This window comes from Falco rusticolus, chromosome 4, assembly GCF_015220075.1.
Source record: "Falco rusticolus isolate bFalRus1 chromosome 4, bFalRus1.pri, whole genome shotgun sequence".
Classification (NCBI taxonomy): Eukaryota; Metazoa; Chordata; class Aves; order Falconiformes; family Falconidae; genus Falco; species Falco rusticolus.
In genome coordinates, this window is record NC_051190.1 from 61250389 (window position 1) to 61270662 (window position 20274).

General features: G+C 40.3%; 1 protein-coding gene across 1 annotated transcript in view; it reads right to left on the minus strand.

Annotated features, from left to right (window-relative positions):
• PTPRN2 (protein tyrosine phosphatase receptor type N2) overlaps positions 1 to 17768 on the minus strand; it is a 663462-nt gene extending 645694 nt beyond the window's left edge. Inside the window, exon 1 of the mRNA XM_037386391.1 lies at positions 17505 to 17768. Coding sequence (XP_037242288.1) covers positions 17505 to 17622 — 118 coding nt within the window. The 5' untranslated portion in view covers positions 17623 to 17768. The remainder of the gene's footprint in view (positions 1 to 17504) is intronic.
• Between the last annotated feature and the right edge of the window lie 2506 nt (positions 17769 to 20274).

Sequence of the window (20274 nt, forward strand, 5' to 3'; positions counted from 1 at the left end):
CAAAATATTCCAGTGAATTGAATAAAAATATTTAATTTGAGGTCAATTTAACACTGCAATGTATCTGATATGCCAGATATGAATGGTGGTTCAAATTCTCCTTCTAAAATGTGGCAATGCCTCATGGATGAGTTGAACAAGGAAGCCTGATCCAGTGACAAGACTGAGGCCTCTGCCACACAGCAGGAGCTCAGCGACTTCCCTCCTGCCCATCATGAGCATATGAGGGTCTGAAGATGTAATTTCTAGCACCAGGAGTAGCAAAACTTTCTCTCTGCCCTCAGGCTGAAGCACCTGGCAGTTCAGGCTGATAAAGTCCAGTGTTACCTTAATTTTTATTTTTTTTTCATGTTTCAGTATTTTTCCTTCTCCAAATATATTTCTGTAAAAAATGTTTTATTCCATTAGAACATCCTAATTTTTCATTTTTGTCCTGATACAAAGCAAAAACAAATGTTGAAATATGAGAAGCTCCCATAAGAAAAAAATTCCAAATGTTGAACAGTTATAATTAAAATCTCTACAAGGATTCAAGGAACACTCTCTGCTGCAATTAAGGAGTGAAATAATGAAGAAAAAAAAAGTATAGAGGCAGAACCATCCCAAAATATCATTTATTTCCTTGTTCTGTAGGCTTCTGTAAAACATAGCTTTAGTACTGTGCTGCACTTAGAGTTTTAATCCAATGATCACACAAAACTAATGGCTCAAGAAGTTAAAAATAGGAGCTATAAGGTATCTAACAGCCATACAGAACTTGGGAGCAATTTGATATCTCTTGCTCTTCAAGCAAAAACTCATAATCATTGCTCAAATAATCAAAAAAAATACAACAGCCAAAGATGAGAAAAACAACAGCCACATTTTGTCACTGTAGTAATTTTTGGTGAAGACTTGAATATATTTATTCTCCTGCATTATCTTTATTTTGAAGAAAGTGAAAATATATAGTTATAGGCTTATTTTAGAAGAACAAACCTATTCTGATAGCTGGAAGATTCAAGGAATTGTTCTGTTTTAAACTGCATATTCAGATAACTAGAAGTTCTAATAGAAGGAACAAAGATGCTTCATTTTAGTTAAAATCTCTCACCTTACTTTAAAGAAGCCTTCAAAAGTTACGGTTCTTTAAACTGTGTGACTTTAAGGTTACAAAATATTAATGAATCTTCCCAAAGCTGTATTGTCTTTGTCATCAATATTATCATCTTTTTTTTGCTTGTCTCCACACCCGACTATTTTTTAAGACTGCTCATTTGTAAAAGTAAACCAAGGCAATGAAAAAATGGGTTCAGCTGAGATTATAATATCCACCAATCTGGTATAAGATCGTGATAAATCAGTAAAATACATACCTACTGTACCTCTTTCTACTTTATTCAATCACATATTTTCTGAGTGCAGTATAGAGCTATTTTCTCTTTAAATTCAGCTAGCTTGCAATTTAATCTTCCCTCTCACGCGCATGCCATGCACAAAGGTGCACTTTTATTATTTCACACCCATTTGAAGAAAAAATAAAATAATTTTCTTCTTTTAATTACATATATATATATTTCTCTATGGGCAAAATACAGTACCCTCAATCAGGAGCTCAACAATTCTCATAAACTGAATAGGGATGGATCTCACCAGCACTCACATAAAACCTCCACATTACACAGGTTGCAGAAATCATAATTCTACAAATGACACACATCCTTCTAGAACAGTACTGGACTGTTGTTCCAAAATGAGACCGAAGAATAAGTGATTATTGAAAAACAAGTCTTAAAAAAAACAAGAAGTAAAACAAATCCTTTTCCTTCCTAATTCTAAGAGCAAAGAAATTAGCTGAAGAGCATACCCAAATCCCACTTACATTCGCTTGCTCAAAAGTCCATGTAACTTGATTTCAATAGCTTGCACATGCTTCCATACAGAACTGCCACGCAGGCTTAAATCACTGCCTTCTGCAACAGGCAGAAGGCTGAAGTGTTAGTAGTGCAGAGGTGGGTAGAATGTTCCAGCTCAACAGCCCATAATACTTGAAATGCGCTTTCTGCTTTGATGTAATATCTTTCCATTCACACTTTCTCATCTGTACTGAAATCCAAAGTATAATGCACAGGCATGGGATTTTTCTGCTACCAAAGTTAGTTACATACTTTCCACAGCTATCGGAACCCATCAGGAGCACTTCATATAGACACTCCTGGCTGGAACACAGTTCTAAAAAAACACATTTAACCTAGTGTTTTTTCCTGCCCACACCGGCAAGAAATTCTTAGCACTGTATTAGCAGTTTACTAGCAAAAATCCACTTAATTTTGTTTCTTACAAAATATTAGTTATTGAAGGCCTAAGCAAATACTAGCATAATTTTTGATTCACTATTACTGTGACTATACATTATTTTTCTTTTAAGGACAGTTCGTGTGTATCTGCATCTAGAAGATTTGTCTGCTTCAGAATTGTTGTATCATTTGTCAGAATATCTTTAGCACTGCAAGTCTCTCATCCCCATCGCTCTACAGGGGAACACAAGCATTATTCAGGGGGATGCTATTTGTGCTTACTTTGTTTTCCCTAGTCAAAAGTTTCTTACCCTTTTTCCCTCAGCAACTGTTAGTGATCAGTGTCAAGAGACAGGTTTTGGTCTAAGCTGATACAGCAATTTTTATGGGCAATACACCATGACACTCACCTTGGTATGACCTTCCCATTTGCCAGCTGTCTGCCACTGTCAGACAACCCTCAGATCCATCAGACCTCATATCAGCCTGGAGCGCAGATCCCCAAACAGAGATGGGCCCCTCAGCAGACACACAGAAAAAGGGAATCATCATTCTATTTTTTTTAAAGGCTCAGGTAATGGAATGGCAAAATATTACTGTAGGTATGATCTTTAAAAATAAAATTCACTATCTGAAATCATCCTATTCATCTTTGCACTGCTTGACTATTTTTTGATAAAACATTCCACAAATACCATATATGACTTCTGGAAAAAATTATTACTGTGAAATCTGGAAAAGATTCAGTCAAGAAGGACACTAAAGCTTTTTATCAAATTGAAAAATATTACTTTACTGTTGCTACAGTAACATCTTCCTAATAAGCCCTTTAAATTTACACACCGTCTTAAGAGAGTTCTAGGTCAAGTTAAAAAGCACAGACAAGCTCTTCAGAGGAATCAAGTTTATATTCAGCATGGGTAAGAATGCATTAGAAAAGGTGAACTAAAGTTTTTAGTTATTTCCATAATGACTTCTCACTTGCTGTGGTCTGTCCTACTTTCTTTCCCCTTAGCCACCCAGTAGTCTCTCTTCTGAAGAGAGAATTTTCAATTGCCTCTAAGGGAAAACTCCTAATAATTTTTTATCCTATAGAAAAGTATCATCTTAATTAAAAAAACAAACAAACAAACAAAAAAAAAAAACAACTTAGATTTTCAAAAAGATACATTTGCAGCTATGTTTGCACCTCCTGAGATGGGACCAAGAATGAAAAGCTATTTCCAATTTGTCACATATGGAGAATAACTACACATAGATAATATATGAACTGAGAAACTGCAGAGTGAATACAAAATTCATTCATGAGGCACCTGGGGATTATAACAGGAATTTATATTTATTTCCTCTATAACTACATAGTATTTGGTGTTCTCTCACTGATCTTTAAGGTCCAAAGTTAAAGTCATTCTTGGGGAGAGTTCGCAATATACATACTGAGGATCATCTCTGGAAAAGGAGGAACAACCTTTTTCAATTTTCATGCAGTTGTAAAGAATAAGTTAGTGGATTTTTGGCACCAATCCATTTTCAGAGAAATATTCAGTTAATTTGCATCTTCTCAAATGCAGGTTTTTACAGTCCTTCCCAGATGTCACCAGATACCTACTCACTGGAGAAGAATGAAAACCAAATCTTTTAACTCATACTAGAGTGGTGTGCCCTATAAATTTTTGAAAAGCAAACACACACAGTATTGTTATTGCAGAAGGCACTCAAAATAGCAGATTCAAAGTGATTTTAGAAATTCCTATCTAGTTTCATTTTTAAAAACTCTCTTTTAATTATCTTGTTTGGAAATGTGACAAATTATTTAACTAACCCTAAAACCAGACACAGGTGACAGCACTATACAGTTATTGCACACTTATCTACTGTGTGAAATTTTGATGTCATTGAAGTGCTCAGTTACCAAGGATATGAGTGAAATAAAAGTCCTGATTCTACAAAAATTCAAGGTATAATCAAAACTGCTGTGACCTATTTTTCCCCATGCTGAAAGCAAAGAGGGTAAACAGTCCCGTTTACTAAGCGACAACAGCACCTACCTATAGTTAAGCTCATGCTTAAGTATTTGCATTGGTAATCAGAACCAAAATTAAACAGACAGGCTTAAGTATAGCTTTCAGCTAATAAAATGTTACAGAAACAGCTCTCCTGTGATTTATGACATGAAAACAAAGTCATCATAATAGCTGACATAACGTTATTCCCCAATGAAATGTGACTAAAAATAGATTATGAATAAATATATTGTAAGATACTGTGGAATGAACTAACGTTAAGAAACTACATAATGAAATTAACCTATTTCCAACAGAGCTGCCAGTTCACTGATTTTTTTTATTTACAAAGACTAGGAAAAAAAGATGAATACTGACTCCAGCATAACAGAGATTATTATGGTATGCAAGCTTCCATCTTGCCACATTTAAAGGCTATTTGTTCCCAGCACTCTCTCTCCCCCTTTTTTCTGTTTTTGTATTCCCATCGTGTCTGGTCTCTATCAGTATTCATTGCTTTGATTTATAAACATTTCTGTAATTAATTTCTGAAGCTCTACTTTTTAAGAAGGTTATGTATTTTATCTAATGTATTCAGGAATTGTATTTGTAGTCCGTAAATGTTGGGGGGTGGGGTGGTTGTTTTTTTTACAAACTGGTATTTAGTTGACATCTGCACAACTGGGAAGGACTCTCCAAAGGTTACATGGCAATGGTCAGGCTGGTCAGAGTTCTGTTAGCACGGCTGACAAGCTAAAGGGACTGAAAGGTGGAAAAAAATCCCAGGCATGAAAGAGTCTTTACTCAACAGAAACCAGTAGAAAGGTAGATTCTTCAACTCAAGTCAGTACTCATTTTGGAGGATGAAAGCTGACCAAAAATAATCTGTCCCTGGGAAATTTCATCAAGCATTGTGAAAATGAGGTTAATCTGACAGTCTGGTGAAGCCAAACCAGGATTACAGGTATAAGAATGTTATGTGATCTTTTTCTCCACGTCTTTCTTGGTGTAATAGTTGTTTTACTGAAAAAAAGTGTGTTTTAATAGTTTTTTAAAAAGTTTTACCGCAAAGAGTGGAATACTTGCTTTCTTTTCATTTGTACGTGAACATTGTCAGACACTGAGAAGTGACTTAGCTGTGCCTGGCAAATTACAGAACACTATCCCTCTGTTCTCCAGAGAGTGGCAGTCCCAAATAAAGTAACTCACACACCATTCCACAGGATCAGAGTTACGCACCACGAAACAACCAAAACCCATTCTTTGGCAAAAAGAATTCTCTCAACTGAGAAGAGTTAAGAAGAGTATCTTTGTCAAATAGCAGGAAAACGTGGGGGCTCCTGAGCCAAGGCTATCTTCCAGACTGCAACAGAGACAAGGGAAAACTGACTAGAAAGAAAATGTTCAAATACTTAGATGCTAATACTCCGTCTTAAATAGACCTGAAAATATTCTATAAAATCAGCTCTAGGCAAGCTCCATTCAAGTATTTGATGCCTTAAATCACCTTAAATCCAGGATCCCTGGGCTGATATCAGTCACATCAGAAGGAAATGAACCCGGAACTGTTCTTATTTACACCGAATACGAAAACTTCAGGAAAACTGGTAAACTTCTTCGTGAAAGGTTGCATTTTGTATACTTCTGTTGACAGCAGAGTCTCCTCGTGTGTTGATGAACTTTCATTTGTAACCAAGTTAGTATTATTCTAATACTAGCTGGGCAAAAGATAATTATTTACAAGCCCACACTGGTAAAAGAGTCTTAGGTGGCCAGACATACATACACCCACATTCAGATTCTTCATGCAGAGGCTTAGGTGAGGCTTATGCCCCCTTTACATGCACAACTATTTAATTCAGTCTCTCTGGCGTGAACCTCCCTAAACTGCAAGTTTAGAGAAAGAAGCACAACCGTGCTGCTTTTAACAACCTGCAAAGTCACTCCGTCTCTGGGTAGCTGATGATGTCAGAGGTCTTCCCTGTCTGCTAGACTATGAAAATAGTTCCATAATCTGAGGATAATAAAGTATTATTCTAAAATGCTCTCAAGTAATTCTTCAATTAGGAAAGTTTGACAACCCGGTGTGATCAGCTCTCTTGTTCAAGCCAATTCAGATCCTTCATAAAAGCTGTGTGTTCTACTTTCTAAAATGTCAGCCATTTGACAGATGTTTATTCACAAGCCTGTGTGCTATGTCTGTTTCCTCCTCCCTTCTCAGTTATTTACTTTCAGATTACAAACTTGTTAGAGCAGGTGTTACTCAGAGAAACAAAAGCAAATGGACAGGAAAAAAAAAAAAAAAGCCCTCAACAGTAAATCTTTGGCTTGTTGGGCGGCATAAAGACAAACATATACAGTATTAAAACAACCTTCCCATTCTGCTTTTTAAATGCTATTTAATTACAGCATTATAAAATTTATACTGTCTAAAAGCATGAGTGATTGCTCCCAAAGAACATGATTGCTTTACTTTTCTGCAGCTCTTAAGATGGAAATTCACCAGATAGCATCAGTTAAGTTTAATTTTTCCTTCCAAATTCCTGTTTCCATTATTGTTGCATTTAATCTGACTATGCAATTTTTATAGGTCCCATTTGTCCTTGGAAAACATCCCCTGCTTGTAATGTATGTTGGTAAATTGTAATTATGAGCTGACCTAGTTAACCAAAATAAACCTCCAGATAGGTAGTACTAACAAGAATATTTTAACAATTTTGAGATTTCACTTCATAATTGAAGAAAAGGAATATTACAGAATCTGACTCCAGACTTCAAGGGTAAAAAACCAACTCAAACATTTCTTAAAAATATATCAAACAAAAATAAAAAAATTAAAAGTAATACCCTGTGCCAAACGATTTTGGGGGGCTTAATGTCTGCCAGCTGTGTTGCTAACTCCAAGATATGTTCTCCTACCTATATGCTTGGTGATATTCACGTTTGTCTCTCACTTTCATTACTATTCAGCTATTTCCAGAAAGTCATGATGTATAATTCCCAAATTTCTCTTTTCCCCTCCTTTTTTCTTCCTTTAGAACATAAAAAGTAAAAAATGGGATAATCACCAGTGACTACAGCCTTCTCCAACAAATGGAAGTTGCTGTAATCTACAGGGTGATACCATGAAAGTAGGAAACAGTGTTTTGCCAAGAAGCTGAGATGAGAGGTGAGACCAGGTCACAGAAGTTTGGTATAATGTTTTGCTAGTATAAGTAAGGCATTGCACTGACTACATACTGAGAATACTGAGCTGTGCTAAAACCTAGAAAAGAAAGATTTTATGAGTAATAGCCCACTGAAGGTATTTGATAGCTAACACCTATCATATCAGATATCAAATAAAGCTGAAATATAAACAGCAAGTATAAAAAGTATTCCAGAATCTTAACTAAAATTATAACAAATCATTTTGCCAAGAAAAGTACACCATAATGTATACATTCTTTAGAAAATAGAATAGATATTCACATTCTTTGGTGGTGACTTACCTGCATTAATCAAGGGTTGTAATCTTTGATGCCACATTTTTAATTCAGCACTGATGAGTAAATAGAATTTAATGTCTAACTTACAAAACAATTCTGTAAGAGAGGTCAGGTTAATAGGAGACTATCTTTCATAAAGACACAAGTCAAAGTATCATGCCACGGAAAGCTCAGGGGCAATAGTGGCATAAACTACTCCTGTCCCCAAACCCATCTCCCTGTTGCTGTTTCATGGATACCAACACAAATACCAGCACTGTTTTCACTGCTTGTGAGCAAGGCTGCGATTTAGATCCATATCTTGTTTCTTTCAGTCAAACCAACACCCTTTCCACAAAGGCAAGATCAAGCAGTCATTGGCAGGAACACCATAAACTTTTGTTATTGTCAAACATTCTGTACTGCAAAGGTGCAGCCTGATACTAGTTGAAAAAACACAGTTTTTCAACAGAAAAACTTCCTCAAACCTGAAGATGAGGCATGACCTTCTAGGTGAAGTAAAGTAGTTGTCTGAAACAACTGCTCTGAGTTTAACTGAACTTTATTAACCAACTAAAAAAGTTGTAGAAAAAAGATAGCCCTCCTAGTGTAGAGCAGAATATTAACAAGAGAAGAGGTTATATCTTTACCCTTTTTAGGACAGCAACAGACAGACAGGTAATTATCTCCTGCAGAATAATGACAGCAGATTTCTATGTGCCAGAAATCCAGAATATCTATCCAATTTTCAGCATGCAAGATTTATTTTCATAAGGTATTTTGTAGAATTTGTTGAGATTCAAACTTGAGAGATCAAAGATTAATGGGGGGTGGGGGGAGGGCGGGGAATAAGGGTTTTACATATGTACAGATATTACCTGACTTTTGTTGAACTTATAAAGTTTATTATAATATGTAGTGTGTATTTGGTCTCAGTTGCATTGTTTTCTATGAGGACTTCTGGAAGTATGTTACATTTTGAGAGGTACATATATCTTTGCAGATTACCTTATACCTGTTGGCTATGATTTCAACCTTATGTAACATCATTGCATGTTCTTAAGCTATGACTGAAAGAAAAGACCTTACACCCACTACAACCAGCTGTACTTCCCATAAAACTTCTAGTACTGATTTTATACATTGAAATAGCTTGTTTTATCAGTGCATTAGTTTGAAACAAAATAGGTATGCAATGTGAATTGCTAACACTCTGTTCAAAGAGGCTGTGCATCAACAAACTACGTTTAGTATTTAAGTGTGTTTCACTGAAAGAAATTATAGGAAAAAACACCATAGTAAGATGCAGTAATTTACTAAGCTACTTCTAAAAAATATCTTTCTCAAAAGGAATACATTTTATAAAGTTAAGCCCTCTAATACTTTCTGAAAAAAAAGTTCCCTAGCTTTTGATGAGCACAACTGTCCTCAATGGCATATTGTTATTGGGAATGCTATAGTGCATTTATGCTATGAAATGGTTGAGATAAAAATAGAGACTTCGGCTCCCCCTCACAAGTAAAGCCCCTAAAACTACATAAGAATACTCAGTAATCCTATGTACACATTAACCTCCATGCCCTTCATGCTTTCTCTTGACTGTCCAAAACTAGTTAGTCTTCATGGTTCCCTTCCTTCAGCTTTCCAATACCAGACTCCCTTACCATTTGCCTATCCTTCCTGCAGACCTCCTGCTAATTTACCTGCTTTTTCCCCTTTGCTTGCTCATTCCGTTGTGCCCGTTTCTTCTCTGTCTCATTCAAAGGTCACCTTCATTTGTTTGTGAATACCAGAGTGTGATTTTCTCAGAGAAAGTTCTTTCCAGGACTGCTAATATCCTTCAGCTATCTCACTTGTTTCAGTCCCTCATGTGACAAACCTGCCTGACTACTCACAGGACCTTCCTAAACAGTTTACTTTCAAGACCTTTATATCTCAAAGTCATGCCAGTGGTTTTGAAGTAATTTGAAGTAGTAGGTGATCCTCAGCCAACCTAACCTTAGTTTAAGCTACTTCATTAGTCTCACGAGGCAGGTGAATCACTCCCCAAACGTGCTTACCTATCCCCAGGTTTAGCCTGAGCATCTGATTTTTAAATAGCTAAGGTGCAGTACCTACCACCACGAGATACTCACCCTAGCCCAGGAAATGTATTAAGACAATTCTAAGTTGAAAGCAAAAGCTGCATTCAGGGAGACGTTTACCCGACCTATGTTAGATATGTACAGTTGGGTAAAATTAATTTAAATTCATAAATTAGATAAAGTTTAAAAGGAGCCTTGAGTGATTAGCTCAAATAATTACATTTAGTTAGATGAATCCCACCCCTTACATTAAGAGAAATATAAATCCTTTCTGCTCCCAGAACAGTTCCTCATAGTCTACATGCATTTTGTAACTCCATTTTTGCCACAGCTTTGGTCTAAATGAATGAATTAACATTTCTGTTTTGTGAACCCCTTTTCCTTCTTGTCAACTTGCCTCATTTTCTCACGCCTCAAACTGGTCCATTGAACATCTCAGTTTTGCTGCTGCATTTGACTGGTCTCTTCCATGAGAAAAAGTAACTCCACCCAAAGTTTACATCTTTACAGATCATATACAACTCACTAATCTCCACTCCTGATCTCCAATTCCAGTAATTTTACTTGTCTAAACATTTAATTTCTCAATCCCTCTTTCAAACATCCACATTCCCAACATGCCTCTATTCCTTGACAACTGATTGTTGCCCTGCAAATGTGCTCTTTGTATGCATCTCCATCTCATTTATCATTTGCAAACACAAAATTGTTTGATCAGAAACAATATTACTTACTGCCGTCCTATATTTATTAATAATGGCCATGCTGAGCCTAACCGAATATCCATCCAGCTCAGCATCCTGTCTTTGACGGAGACTAGGAGTGGACTTTGCCTCTGGATATTTTCCCTCCTTTGCCCATTTTATCATCAAAACCAAATTCATCTTTCCTCCAATCTTTATTGAATGCCCTCCTAAATCAGACTGTAAACACCAACACAGATCTTAGCAAGACATTATATATACTGATTTTGTAAGAATAACTTCAGAGACTTTATCTACATTTTAGGCTACAGTGTAAGTGGGATGAGGACAAAATATATATTATTTTCAGGAAGCTGGAATATACACTGCTGTTTGTCTTTCACAGGTCTTCTTACAGATTTGGATACATATGATCGACAGTAATCATCACCTACGGCTGAGCTTGTGTTCTTACGCTCTCTTTCCAGCCGATGGAAATCTGACCAACGGCTCCCTCTTATCACTGGGCTCCAGCACCTCCTGGGACTGCAGCTGCCCTCTTCTCACTAATGGCACACTGATGTTTATAAGCCTTGCTGTTCACTGTCACAAAGTACACAAGCAACTGCCTGCTTAACATTAGTGTATCAACATTAACTACCCTTTGGTAGTTTAGCAGAACTGCCTGAATATTCCAGGATCTAAGGACCAGGGGCAACCTAACTTCCTCTCAGAGGGCTGACTGATAGGACTGATAGCATGCTATGATGATGGTATGGTATGATGAAGTTTTGGGGACTGGTATTATTCAAAGACAAGTAGAAATATTTTTTTTAAATTTCACTAAATACAGTTAAATGTTGGGGTACACTCAGGTAGGAAGCAGAAACAAACTTATATTTTCAAAAACTTGTCTGTTTTCTCTCAATTAGTAAACTAAACAAATAGAAAAAAAAGTCTCCCCAGAAATCCCATCCTATGAACATCCTTTAGAGTACACTACACGCTTTCTTTTACTGATAGAGAAATAATTCACTTCCTGTCCATTTGAAACTTTGAACAAAAACAAGCTAGATAGTAAAAGAATATTGTAGAACAGTCATGCAATGATGCCAAAAACATTAATGCATATTCTTACCTTCAATTCAATGGAACTAACAGACATGCCTTGATATTGAGCTACTTTCAAGTTGTTTTCTAACATAACTAATTACTTAAGAAACATTTCTAGAATATACAAAAATATTTTTGATGAAGGGAAACATGCAGTTTCCTACACTGAATCCTTCATGTTCTGACCACATAGCATTGTCTTAATTAAATTACTGTGTTGATATTTTTATTTACTAGCATTATATCATAAATTACACTCCATCATCAATAATAACATCAAATCAACAAGGTATCAAAATACCCGAGTGCCTATGGGAAGTTCCAAAATCATGTAACTGGAAAGTCAGGCAATATTATCTACTAAACAGACGATAACACTGTAATTCCCCCACTTTTTCAGGCAGTCTGTTACCAGCCTCAATCAGCATTTTGATCCAAATACTACCGAAGTCAATGGAAAAGTTACGTTGACTCTAGTGAGCTTCAGCTCAGCTCAGAATTGCTGCAAGAAGCAAAATTTCAATCCTCATGGATTTTCAAGGCCATTGAAAATGAAGGCTGAGAAGAACACTTATGCTGATTTTTTTATGGTAGTATATCTCCAACAAGAACTAAACCAAGACAGACTTTTTTTTGCTGTTCCCCTTGAAACACTCAGACAAAAGCTCTCTGTCACTACTTCCTTTGGATTGTATTTTAAGCACTGACCAAAAAGCCAAAAAATTTGTGGGTTTTTTCATCTGTCCTACCCTTTATTTCATTCTCTTGCAACTTAAGAATCAACACTGGAAAAATGCTTTCCACCAATGGTAAAGGAAGTCCCTGCTTTTATAATTTCTTACTTCTGATCAACTTTAATCACTTGAAACTCCTAAAATATTTTTTAAGCTGTTAAATATGCACACCATACTTCATGAAAGTCCTACAATTAACATGCAACATTTTTAAAAAGTCTTTAAATAAAGTTTCTATCCTCAATTACATTTTAACCCTAGTGAAATGTAAGACACCACCTTTGCTCACCGTATGTGTCAGGTACTCACAGCTACAGGTTTAGAAGAGTATTTATTGTTTATAAGCTGAAATGTGACCAACTTGTCTTTTTGTTAGTTAGTTAAATACTAAATTCACAGTCATTTGACTTGCAAAATTCTGCATATGATGATTTGAATACAGCTTTGAAGGAACTTTTACATGGTGTATAGAACAACTGTTTCTAGAAATTTCCACAGCATATTACTGTACCCATTTAAGAAAAAAATGCATACTGAAGAATGGGATTGCATGAAGCACAAAAGATCAAATTATATTGCAAAAATTATACTCATATTCCCTGAAGGTTATAAGCATCAGGTTACACATTAGAGGGCAATGTGAAGGCACTGCAGCAAGCACACTCTTTTCAAAGAGATGAGGATTACTTCTGCTGTAAAGTATCGGCATTTTAGGAGTAATAAAATAATGTGATTAAAAATGTTCACAGTTTACTTTGTCCCCAAGTCCTCTACCTCCCCCAGACTACCTAACATAAAAATAAAATCCCACTGCAACTGTATGAATAGATTATTGGTAGACAATAGAATATTAATATAATTAGAATAATCTGAATATAATCAGAATAATCTGAATAGATTACCAGTATTTCTTAACAGATTTACCAGTCACAGGTGGTGTACTGGTCACAGGTGGTGTACCCCAGGGCTCAGTATTGGGGCCTGTTCTGTTTAATATCTTTATTAATGATCTGGATGATGGCATTGAGTGCACCCTCAGTAAATTTGCAGATGACACCAAGCTGGGGGAGGGAATTTTGATCTCCTTGAGGGTAGGGAGGCTCTCCAGCTGGATCTGGACAGGCAGGACCAATTGATTGAGGACACCTGTATGAGCTTCAACAAGAATTGCGAGGTCCTGCACTTGGACCACAACAGCCCCATGCTTGGGGAAGAGTGGCTACAGGCTTGGGGAAGAGGGATGGAAAGCTGCCTGGTGGAAAAGGAACTGGGGGTGCTGGTTGACAGCCAGCTGAACATGAGCCAGCAGTGTGCCCAGGTGGCCAAGGAGGCCAGTAGCATCCTGGCTTGTACCTGAAACAGTGTGGCCAGCAGGACTGGGGAAGTGATTGTCCCCCTGCACTCAGCACTGGTGGGGCTGCACCTCAAATCCTGTGTTCAGTTTTGGCCCCCTCACTGCAAGAGGGACGCAGAGGTGCTGGAGGGTGTCCAGCGAAGGACAATGAGGCTAGTGGAGGATCTGGAGCACAAGTTTTATGAGGAGCAGCTGAGCTGAGGGAACTGGGGGTGGGGCAGGAGGGGGGAGCGGTTTAGCCTGGAGAAAAGGAAGCTCAGGGGAGATCTTACTGCTCTCTACAACTACCTGAAAGGAGATTGTACCAAGGTGAGGGTCGGTCTCTTCTCCCAGATAACTGGCGACAGGACAAGAGGAAATAACCTCAAGTTGTGCCAGGGGAGGCTGAGATTGGATGTTAGGAAAAATTTCTTCACTGAAAGGGTGGTCAAGCATTGGAACAGGCTGCCCAGGTAGGTGGTGGAATCACCATCCCTGGAGATGTTTAAAAAACATGTAGACGCAGTGCTTAGGGACATGGTTTAGTGATGGACTTGGCAGTCCTGGGTTAACACTTGGACTTGATGATCTCAAAGGTCTTTTCCAACCTAAATAATTCTATGATTCTATGATTAGTCTACTCAAAAACCTGTTCAACTGCATGAAAATACTTTACTTGTTAGACCTGCAATTTTTAATGAAGTAAATGCTTAGTGTTATTGGAAAGCTTTTTAAGTTTAACTTCTTCCTCAGTATAATTATTTTCTAATAAGAAAATGTTTCACTGAAATCAAATTCCATATAACCTACACTACAGGAGCAGTATAACCCAAATCTGTGGAATTTACCATACATGATCAGGATACATTGTTCACAGATGATTACTTTGTAAAACACTTGCAATGAAGTTCCATAATCTTAAATGGACTGTGTCTTATAAACAAACAATTAAAGATTTATTTAACATACTAAATTCCCAGCCCCAGTGTTTCACCAACAGCTAATGCATCCTACTATGTACTCAGCTGATTTTTTTCTGTGGAAAAGATAAGAGCCTCTCTCCTGGGCTAAATCTGGGCAAAAGGTGGAGAGAGGGGAAAAGCTATACTTTTCTTCATTGTTCACATTTAAATGCTACTATAAATGTCAGGAAATGGAAGAATATGTGCCTTCGTTGATAATAACATCTTACAAAAACACCTTCCCACAGGAACAATCTACAAAGCCTTATGAATTAAATAGGCAGGAGAAGCACAAATCAAAATCTTGCATCTTATTTAACTGTAACGTTAAAACTTCCAATTTCTTAAACAAGTTTGTAAGCATGTTACAAAATAAATAGGTCACCATTTGGAGGTCATTACTATATTGGAAAGCATAGACAAAAGTTGACCAAAAAAAGAGGAATGAAATTGGATGAAAACATGTATGAAACGGTAAAGGTTATGAACTTCTACTTCTGAATCAGCTTTTAGGAAGAATTTCTGAAATACTTAATCGGAAAAAATTAATACAAAAACCTGTTTCTATAATTACATGGCTTTTAAGGCAGTTTTCTAGCACATATTATAGAAGTTTCATAATGCATTTGTGTTCAATCTTCAATTACAGAAGATGAGACTGTGCTCAAGAAGAAACCAAATGAGTATCTTCCACCTATAACCACAAATAATCCCAAAACTCAGATATCTTGTAAAATTACAGTTGCATCTCCTGATTGTGTCTAAAAATTGTAGTCTAAAATTGAACACTATCTATTATAATAGTTTGAGCTCGAGATTAATGAGATCTGAAACATTGTTTCAAAAGAAATAAAGGAACTCTAAAGGGAAGAGACAGCTAAAACTGTTTCACTTCCAGCAATGCAAACATTTGCCTGCATCTTGTCAAACACAATAAATTCTTTCCCACCTTTCAGAGAGATCTGTGAGATATCAGTGAGATATCAGTTCTCTATCCAAGCAAGAAGCAGAAAGGCTCAACTTCTTATACCGCTATTGAAATGTCTCTGAATTATACACCCCAGACGAGTGGATTTGCTTTATAAAATCAAGCCTGCTCTTCCCCCATTCCCTTCCATGCAAGGACAGATTTAACTGTCAGGCAGACATCCTCACCGAGGCAGAGGCACAGTGAAGCCAGAGGAAACTGACACACAAACATGTTTTTTCAGCTACAGCAGTGCTGAAAAATATTTAGTGAGCCAGGCTGATTTGCAGCTTATGTTTTGGGAGAAAGAATCAAAATCTGACTAGTTTGAAAGCACGATGTATAATGCACTATTAAAGGTAAAAATTACAGCTATTACTTGCAATATTTTTATGCAAGCTTTCTCCTTAGCAGATTAGTAGAAACAGTCTATATCTATAGCAACCAGGAGAGAGGATGGAGGGATATATCCAGTCCAAACCATTTCTCCTTAAAACCTTGCATCACTACCTTCAATGTAGCAAGCATTTAATAGCTCATTTTGATTGCCACTTGACTGAAGCTCCATTAAAAACATGGTCAGATGATATTAATTCCTTAATAAACAGAGGGTACATGAGGAATACTGCACTGATACTTCTGTGGGAGGCTTCCTTTGTTTCTTAAGGTCATTTTATTTTTTGTCTTAGAAAAGGATTTCTTGGGGACAGCTAGTTTAGCTTTTACTCTCTGATGTCCAGAACTGGTCTAGGTAGGTATTACACTGGGGGGGGGGGGGGGGGGGGGGGGGCGGGAAATACAAAATTCTCCAAGTTATGACCTTCTTGACTTAAAGTGAGTTTCAGAAAGATACTATAACTGAAATGAGAATGACTGTATTAGTACATACTGTTGGGGGTACTTCTGGTGAGCACAGTCATGACTGTCTCCGTGCAAGGAAAGGACTGCCAGGGACAGCGGCACAGGTGAATGGCATTGATCTTAAACACAGAGTTTGTTTTCAGGATCCCTTCATGTTAGCGGGGGTCATTTCAGCAGGTGGGGATGTTTACTGCAGATGATATCTTCTAAAAGAGGAAGGTGTTGGTTGGAGAATGTCTCAAGAGAAAGGCTGCTTAATGGTCTTCGCTGGGCAGCACTGGGTATTTTTCTGCAGGTCTAGAACAGCTTTAACCCTGCAGGAGCCAGTGCTGCCTGCCACCTCCAGCAGAAAGAGTTAGGGGTGGGCACCAGCTGCGCCCAGGGGCTCGTAGCCTGGGAATTTCCTGTGTTTTTCAAATATGAGGACAGCTTAGTGGGCTAAATCCATGCAGCTGGGAGGAGGGTTGCATACGCGGGGGCTGGATGTATTTTGGGTGACTCGCCGCTGGTGTACCTCGGCTTTAGGGGGCTCGTGATTGTCTCGGTGGAAGTTTTCAGCAGGTGGGGACAGCCGGTGAGATCGGCTCCTCAGAGGCGTCCCCACAGACCCCCAGGGGAGACGCCGCTGAGGCCCTGGGCCGGCCTCGGGCTCACCGGGGATCGGAGGGACCGGCGGGACCCGGGAGGTGCGAGGGGCCGGGGACAGGGACCCTCAGCGGGCAGCCGCCCCATAAGAAGCCGGATGACGGAGCCCCTCAGCGGGGTTTTGAGGGACCAGAGAAGGGGGCCCCTCAGCGGGAGCTGATCGCGAAGGACCGGAGAAGGGAGCCGCTCCGCGGGAACCGGCCGTGAGGGACCGGAGGACGGGCCCCTCGCCGGTAGCCGTGCAGGCACGGCCGCCGGGGGCCTGTCGAGCTGCCTCTGAGGAGGCTCTCGGGCAGCAGCGGAGGGAGCGAGGGGACGGCGCGGCCCCTCTCCCCCTCCCCTCAGCCCCCCGCCCCCCGCCCATCGCCCCACTCACCGATCCGCGCCTCGGCGGTGGCTCCGGCGGAGGGCGATTGGGTGCGCGGGGAGGCGGCGAGGACCTGCAGCAGCGGCGGCAGCAGCAACGGGAGGACGGAGCTGAGCGCCCCCATCATGCCTGGCCCATCGCAGGCGGCTGTCCCGCTCCCCTGCCCGCCGCCGCCAGCCCTCACTCCATACCGCCCGCCCGCCCCTGGCTCCCCGCAGCCGCTCCCCGGCTCCGGCGAGCGGCAGCCGCAGCAGATTCAACACCCAGGACAGCGACCAGCGCCGCCTGCCCGCCCCCGAGCCGGCCCCGCCCCGCCCCGGCCCGGCCCGGCCCGCCCGCCCGGCAGCCGCAGGGGGGCAGCCCGCGCCCGCTCCGCGCTTCCCGCGCCGCGCTTCCCGCCCCGCCTGCCCGGCCCCCCATGGCGGGGTGGCGGCCCCCCGCTCCCGCAAGGTGAGGGCTGGGGATGTCCCTCGGCCTCGCCGCCGCCGGCCCTGACGAGGCTCCGCCTCAGGCGGGCAGCGAGCCTGCGGGCACGGCCCGACCCCTTTTGCCGCCGGGCGAGGGGCAGGGGGGACCCTGCCGGCCAGAGAGCCTGTTCGCTGGAATCCCCCGTAAAGATGGCTGAGAATGGGAAGGGACTTAATAAACGTGCTTGTTCCACACACCTGTGTGTAAAACCAATTCAGCGCCTGTCAACGTTTTGCCCTGAAAAATGCGCTAGCTCGGTGGGTTGTCCCTGCGGCCTCCTCACTGGCAGTTTATTTCCCGCCAGTTTTTCTGCAGAAAATTACTTGCTGTCCTGAAGGATCTTACAAGCCCTCAGGTGAACACCTCACGTAGGTGTGGTGTTGGCCTGGGAAGCGTCCGCAAGGTGACATGTCTGCCCTCCACCTCCTGTCCCAGATCCACTGCCCGTAAGCGTGAGCCCTTGGCCTGGGCTGCCAGGTAGAGCGGGAGTCTCAGGCACCAACCCATGGACTCCGTCCGTGTTCACAGGTCTCATTTTCCCACAACTCGGTGTAAATCAGCCTTTAACTCGGCAGTCACAGTCACCAAGGTGAAACAGCGCAGCTGCTGTGCCTCCCAGCATGGGATGCGTTTTTAACTGGGACAGCCAGCTCCATGCCACAGCGAGTGATGGCTGGTACCTGCCCCTCTGTCACCCCAACATCTGCTTTACTCCTCTCTGAAGTTTCAGATTCTCCCAATCTTCTTCATACTTGAAAAAAAAAAAATATATAAAATATATATAGCTATAACTGTACTCCCTGACATGCTTCATCCCTGGCTTTAACCAGGTACAATCATGACAGGCTCACATTCAAGGTATTTAAAAGGAGTAAAAATTGCAATATGTGAAGAGGCTTTGCCGCGGGCCAGCAAACTAAATAACAAAAGTTCACAGAACAAACTAACCCTGGAAGCGCACAGCCATTCCTCGCTCACCTCAAAGGTGGCAGAGAATACAATTGCAACACGTCCAGACCAGGGTGGATGCAAAATGTCCAGCCACCATGTTGGGACCAGCTGGGACCTGCCATGGGGTGGTCAGACCAGCCTGGGGGCCCGGGTTGGAGCTTTGTCCCAGGCTCTGGGCAGAGGGGCTGCACAGGAGCTCGTGCGGGGCACACCAAGCACTTATGGCCCCTGGTGCCCCGACAGACGGTTGCAGACTCCTCTTACTCTCTCATTTTTGCTCTGTGGGAAAAGTGTCAGCCTCTGCACTGGGGAAAAGGAGTCCTAGTTTCTAGAACTGGTGCAAAGTCACTTCCTTTCCTTTGTGGTTAAGGTTGGTGACTCAGATACCAAAAAAAAAAGGGCAATATTTGATTCAGAAAACAGAATTTTTAAAAAAAATATAGGTACTGGGAAGTGTTCGTTGGCCCAGGGTTTGCAAAAGGGTAGGATGGTCTTTTCAAGCATTTTTGTACTTGAGTTCTGTTACATGTTTTTTTACATCTTGCAGGGGAGTGATTTCACTAACCCAAAAGGTCCCTTTAACTCAGGTAAATCAATTTGACAACTCTGAAAGAAATCTAAGCACTGAAAGCGGGAAAAGAAAAAAAGGAGGGAAAAGCATTCTATGGAAAGGACAAGATGAGAAATGAAAGTGCTGAAACAAATTAGTATATTCTCATGGGTTATGCAAACCATCTGGTTTTAAGAGCTAGTAGTAGGAACAAGGAAAAAGGTCATCTGAATTAGCAGAGAACTGCAAAACAACTGAAGGTAAGAAAGGAGCAAATGGCAGGCACAGCAAGAGAACAAGTTGTTCGTCAAAACACAAAATAGCACTGATATTACTGGAAGTCATTGCAGCTTTGCAACGAGTGATTTGCATAGCTCCTGTGAATTTATGATCAAATACTATGTAGATTTTAAAAGGAAATTAAAATTCTCATAGCCACTCCATGCAGAGGATTAGCAAAATAATGACATTTGTTCAAATGTGTGTGAAAAATCAAGAAAGGCATTCACAGAAGACAGGAAGAGAACCTTGACTACACAAGGTTAGTAAAGACAGGAGTACAGTGTCAAGGAAAGAGTAAAGAGTCAATTGGTAGGTGAATTGGGCATTTGGAAAGAACTCAAGCAGCAATCCTCAGGACTGGAAAGTATAAAGCATTCCCTACCTGGTCATATTTTAGTTTTATATTAGGCTGCACCTAGCAAAAATAAACAGATATGTCTTAAAGCTCCAGGAACAGACAGATTGAAGTCAGTGGTATTGCATATAATGAATTTTGTTAATGACGTGTAAAAACTGCAAGACTTGAGT